At 40.5% G+C, this 5887-nt stretch overlaps 2 protein-coding genes across 2 annotated transcripts; both read right to left on the bottom strand.

Annotated features, from left to right (window-relative positions):
- Window positions 1-1002: 1002 nt before the first annotated feature.
- LOC145955896 (uncharacterized) lies at window positions 1003-2022 on the bottom strand. The gene is made up of 3 exons (XM_083071281.1): window positions 1936-2022; window positions 1519-1861; window positions 1003-1442 (listed from the first exon to the last, which is right to left on the bottom strand). The coding sequence occupies exons 1-3, from the start codon at window positions 2014-2016 to the stop codon at window positions 1003-1005; spliced, it is 864 nt and encodes a 287-aa protein (XP_082927407.1). The 5' UTR covers window positions 2017-2022.
- Window positions 2023-2112: 90 nt separating this feature from the next.
- LOC145952450 (uncharacterized) lies at window positions 2113-5491 on the bottom strand. The gene is made up of 2 exons (XM_083064817.1): window positions 2866-5491; window positions 2113-2393 (listed from the first exon to the last, which is right to left on the bottom strand). Exons 1-2 carry the CDS (start codon window positions 4574-4576, stop codon window positions 2128-2130), a joined length of 1977 nt encoding a protein of 658 aa, XP_082920943.1. The 5' UTR covers window positions 4577-5491; the 3' UTR covers window positions 2113-2127.
- Between the last annotated feature and the right edge of the window lie 396 nt (window positions 5492-5887).

Below are 5887 nucleotides of genomic sequence, written 5' to 3'. Positions count from 1 at the left end.
CATATCAAATAAACCTCGAAATTGGCATGAAACTCTCGTCCAAATACTATGGGCATATAGGAACTCACCTCGAGATGCCACGAAAACAACCCCATATAAATTAGTATATGGCCATGAGGCTATTCTTCCTATTGATATTAACTTACAATCAATTCATATACAAAAACAAAATGAATTACCCGTGGAGGATTATTGGAACTTGATGTATGATGAGTTGATCTCTTTAGAGGAAGAAAGATTAATTGCGTTACAGAATATTGTTCAACAGAAAGAAAGAGTCGAGAAAACTTATAATAAGAGAGTGAATATGCAACGTTTTCGAGTCGGAGAATTGGTATTAAAAGTTATACTTCCCATGGATCAAAAATCTCGATGTTTGGGGAAGTGGTCATATAATTGGGAAGGCCCATTTCTAGTCGAGCAAGTATATTCAAAGAACGCATATGTAATTAAGGAGATAAATAATTCAAGTGCAAGCAAAGTCATAAATGGGAAATATTTAAAACATTTCCATAAAAGAGCAGAAGAATAATTGTTCAATACAAGGCAAATATAAACTAAAAGGTTGGAAAAGTAGATAAGAAGAATGAATTATTGCAAAAATTGCTTCTTGAAATCCTCGAAAGCTTTGTAAGCCTCGTCCAGATTCTTTTTGCGAGACGCACATTGAGCTTCTAAATGCCTCTTCTGCTCCAAAGTCTTTGCTAACCGAGAAGAAATGGCTTTGCCCTCTTCCTTAAGCCCTGTTTGATGTTGCTTGATCTCTTGACTCTTAATTTTCACTCCATCCTTCTTCGAGCGAGTTTTGTCAAGCTCGTGGTTTAAGGCTTCGATAGTACGTTCGATATCAGCCTCCTCCTTCTGCAATGCTTGTAAAGCAGAAATCATTTCTTCCGTTGATTTCTTGATAGAAACCAACTCGTCTCGGAGTTTCTCGAGCTTAGCACGGTCTCCTTCAGTTTTGACCTCAATTTGAGTCACTTCTTGATATGCAGTAGACCACTAAGTTCGAAGTTCCCAGGCGCGGCTAAAGGGCTTGATAAATGCTTGAAGCTCTAAAGAAATATCAGAAGGAAGGTCCGAATAACTGAGCAACTCATCAATCATTTGTTGCACTTCCGTTTTGAATTCAGGAATGAGGAAGGCTTGATCGAGATCTTTAACGTATGCCTTCGAGCGAAAAGAGTCGAGTAGGGGTTGGTAAGAAGGTGTGTCAGAAGCTGGCTCAACAACCTTCAATTTGTCTTTCTCTGACCCAGAGGGACCACTCATCCAGTTGTCCAACACTTCGAAGATAGTATTGATATCTTCGTCCTCGTCATTAAAGAAACTCATCAAATCCAGATCTGGAGAGGGAATCAAGGAGAGACCTTGGACAGAAGAAGTAGCACCGCCCTGGGTCGAAGGAGAAGTAGTAAAAGGTCTAGGGGACTCAGTTGAACCTGCACAAAAGTAAATACATAAGAAACTTCCATTAACAAGGTATCATATCGAAGATTAAAGTCGAAAGAAATATACCCTGGTTCGGATCCAAGGGAGGTTGTAGTTCGAAAGAAGGTTCACCTTGAGCGGAGTCTTGCCGCGTCTCCATATTAGTCAAAGGTTCGGGTTGGGGAATCTTACCCTCTTCGACAGGAGGGGGAACTTCTATCGAAGCCATGGCAGAGGCAAGCGCCGCAACATCCACTTGAGGAGTAGACAACTGAGGAAATGAAGAAGTCAGGCTAAACATCAAGAGGAAATTTGAGTCACAAGGTATAACAAGATGAACATGTTGGGTTACCTCAGTGGCAAAGGGTACGCTTTTCTGCACCTCTTGAGACACCCCTTGAGAAGAATCCAGTGGGATAATCGCAATATCCTATTAATAGGATTTTAGAACGGTTAAAGGCATAAGAGAAATATAAAGGAGGAAAGACGTCGAAATTGAGATACCTTAGGAACGGACTTCATGGCGTCTTTAAGCAACTTCTCGCCAGAGGATTGTTGAGGTTTTTTGGGAAGAGGCAAGACCATCTTACCTTTCCCCTTGTCTTGTTTTTTTGTGGTCGAGACCTGAATTGGAAAATAATTGATTAGGTATGAAAAACGAGCAAGAAAATAATCTTAATATTTGAGGTAAGATACTTAACAGTTTTGGTACTGTCTGAACCTATTCTTTGTTTCTTCGAGTTTCCAATACTCTGTAGAGTAGAATTTCGAGAAGGTAAGATAAAATATTAGTTTCGAGGAAAACTGCAATCCAAACAGGTATACCTTAGAACGTAAAGAAACCTTGTCAGCAGCGGTCTTTCTCTTTCGACCCTTTTTCGATGTCTCCTTATCCTCGTCATCGTCACTCTCCCAATCAGGAGTTGGATCAACATGTCGAGGAACACGCTGAGGGATGGCAGCTACAAGTGTCGAGCAAAGAAGTGAGACAAGTTTAAGGTATACGCGAAGAAGAAGGAGGTGAAAAATATTTACCAGGAGGAGGGTTAATGTTATTGACCCAACATAATGGCCACCATTTGTTTCGAGGAAAATCGTACACGGAACATCTCGCGTAGGTAACTTTATTCTTTACAGGAACTTCTTTGCGCTCAAGGTAAAACGGGTCGAGTGTTTTCACCCAAGGAGGATGAGATACATGTTTAACTAGACCAAAAAGGGCATTTGGAAGAGGAGGTATATGCTTTGGACAAAATTTTTCGAAATCAGTTTTACCTTGAGGATTTATTACCTTTTTTGAGCGAATGTTCCGTTGTACCATTTTCGATAATGAGACAGAAGCGTCAAAAATGGTTCGGTGCGCATTGTCAGGTCGATAACAAACCTTAAAAAATTGTTCGAATTGATAAATGATAAGTTGATTCTTGAAAGTACCTGGTTGTTTAGGCCCCTGCGAACAAGAAAGAGGAGAACTAATCAGCTTTTTCAGAAAGCCATCAAAATCGGTGAGTTTATCTACAATATAGTAACACCACCATCGAAGGTAGCATTTTGAGACTAAGAAGGAAGGAGAAAAGGTGGTCGGTGTAAGCCTAAGTTCTTTATCAGGGCGAAGGATGAAGTTAAGGACTTCTTCATAATTCCCTTTTTCGACACAAATATCCGCATCAATGCCCTCTTTACGTCGAAGGGGAAGAGGTTTCATTTGGCAAAGTCCAAACTGTCGAGCAAAAAGTTGGGGCTGATAAGGATAAAGTCTGACATCTTTTTGCCTCATACCCGACATGATCACATCCCAAGACAAGAATCCAAACCACAGGTCAGTTGAAGCTGGAATGATGCTACCAACTTGGTTATTTTGGCGCAACCATGTAGGACCTATCAAGTTCGGTCGAATGAAAGGGGCTAAATCTTCAGTGAAGTCAGTAAAGCTAAGGATGGCTCTAATATATTTCTCGAAATTGTCTACCAGACGCTTTCGAGGGGTAAGGGTTGTTAAACGAGCTCCTTCGAGTTCACATATGGGAATGGGTTTTGAGGGCAAATGAAGTTTCTTCTCCAATAGCGCGTTGAACCAAAGTTGAAGTAGCCATAACGGGCCAGAGAGATTTCGAGGCCCAGATTCTCGAGCAAGACTTTCAGAAGCTTCATCAAGACAAGTATAAAGAGAGGCCAGAAGTAATTTGCTTAAGCAGATTTTCCTTTGCAAATGAAGGGCTTGAGCTAAATTGTAATAATATTTTGGGACTTGAAGCGAAGGGGTACAAAAGACACAGGCTGACAACCAGTACATAAGAAAGGCAATATGTTCTGAAGGTGAGACAGGCGTGTCAGGTTGTCCCATATGCGCATTAATAAAGGCCAAATAGGTCTTCTTATCCCAAGAAATTGAAGTATCCTTGATCGAAATTTCCTCTTCAAAGGCGTCAGGATAAAACCTATCTCCAATAGGCTTTAACCCTGTTATAGCAGCAACATCAAGTAACGTCGGGCAAATGAAGCCACAAGGAAACTCGAAAGCCCGAGTCTCTCTATTCCAGAAGAAGATAGCAGAAAGGAGCATTTGAGGGTCGAAAAGGTGGAGGTCGAACTTAGCTAGTTGGATAAATTCAAAAATACCTGTTTCTTTCCATTCTGAGGACATAGAAGCCTCTACACGAGCTAACCAAGAAAGGTGCCTTTCTTTAACGGGGGGAAACGCTCTAAAAATTTTGGTAGTATCCCCAAAAAGGTTTAGGTCTATTTCTGGGGAATAAATGAAAGGTAGGGTGGTGGAGTCCTCAGGCAAAAGGGTATTACCATATCTCTTGGTATTTTGACCAGCAAAAGGACCAAGGAAAGCATGAACAGAACCATCTGCTAGAGAAAAAGGAAGAAGTACCTGAGATTGGTATATTTTCAAACTAGCCTCCTCCATGCCTGGAATTGGAATGAAAGTGTCATCACCTTCTTTGACCTTTTGAACCTGAGCACCAGTCAGTAGCAGAGGAGTGTCCTGGATAGTAGTTGCGGTGGCCATAGTGGTTACCGGAGTGGTGGGCATAGCAGCAGAAGTAGTAGCAATCAAAATAGGGGAAGAAGTGGTGGCAGTAGGAGACATTGAAGAAGCTACGGCAGCAGAAGTGGACGCAGCAGAAGAAGCCATAACAAACAAAAGCAAGAACAGAGAGAACGGTCTGAGAAGAAGATCAAGAACCAGAGCAAAAAAGAAACAGTGAGCAAGAAAACTTGGGCACGAAGGAAGAGAATGGTGAAAACAATTTAACCCTAGGGTGAAAAAGGGGTTTTAAACGAGGTAAATGGGCCTAGGTTGAAACGGGTTAGGTTAGGCAAGATTATTTGAAATATTAAATTGAATTTCCAAAACAACCGCCAAAACGTTTCATATCAGAAGGCAAATTTATGGAAAAATAGAAGTATGCGCCGTCAGAGCTATCGATGTCACATCCAAATGGTCAGTACCTTACAAGAATAGGTTTTCATCGAAAGAAAGATTAAGTTAACGTCAAGAAAAGTGAACATCAAGAAACAAATCGAGGAAGTATCGAAGAACAACCTTGATAGGAATTTAGTTTTCTCCTAAGATGCTCATCGAAACCAAATTCCTAGGGGGGCATTTGTTAGGCATACTCGAAAATCATGTGACTCGAAAAGATTGATAGCGCTGCCTGAGAAGTAAAATCAACACATGATGAAATTATGGGACTCGAAAAAACAAGTGTTGCTCGAAAATAGTTGAAAAGTTGAGACCGTCAGAACATGGAGGTTAAGCCAAAACGGTTACTAAAAAATCAATCGAGAAAACAAGGAACGTGGGAAGAGCGGTTAAAGGAAGTTGAGTCAAGACCACGTAGCAAAGATAGTGGATAGCGGTTGAGTCAAAAGCGTACATGTACAGAATCAACCGCCCTTAATTGCTCTATAAATACAAGGAGTACGGACCTTTACTGGGGTCGAAAAACTCATACTAGAATTGGACTCTGAAGCACTCTCTGCCTACACATACACATGGCTTTCGTGCACAAGATCGTTTTTGGGTATGACTGACTCTCGGCCACTTTTTTTCTTTTTTTTAGGAGTAGAAGTAGAATAGTCTTCTTGTTCTTTGTTTAATTACGTAGTGTATTCATGTACTGGGATCAATATGTTCGCATGTGTAACGTAATTTGATCATTGTACGAAATGAACTATGATTTGCATTGCTAACATATATATTGTTCACTCTGTTCATATTATTATTCGCTTGCATGAGCATCGCTTGTTAGTAGTAATAGAAGAATATTTCGAAACAAGTAGTTGCTAAGACTTTTTCATCCTACTCTCCATTCTCGGTAACACGATAACGCGCAGTGAGACACCTAAATTGAAATACGTTCGTATGCTAGTCTAAATAAAAAGAACCCAGGATTTGATAGTTAATTCCACCGTAAACAGCAAGATAATCAATAACTTAAAA

Source organism: Cajanus cajan, chromosome 1, assembly GCF_000230855.2.
Source record: "Cajanus cajan strain Asha chromosome 1, NIPB_CcT2T_4, whole genome shotgun sequence".
NCBI lineage: Eukaryota > Viridiplantae > Streptophyta > Magnoliopsida > Fabales > Fabaceae > Cajanus > Cajanus cajan.
This window is presented reverse-complemented; position numbering and strand designations above follow the sequence as displayed.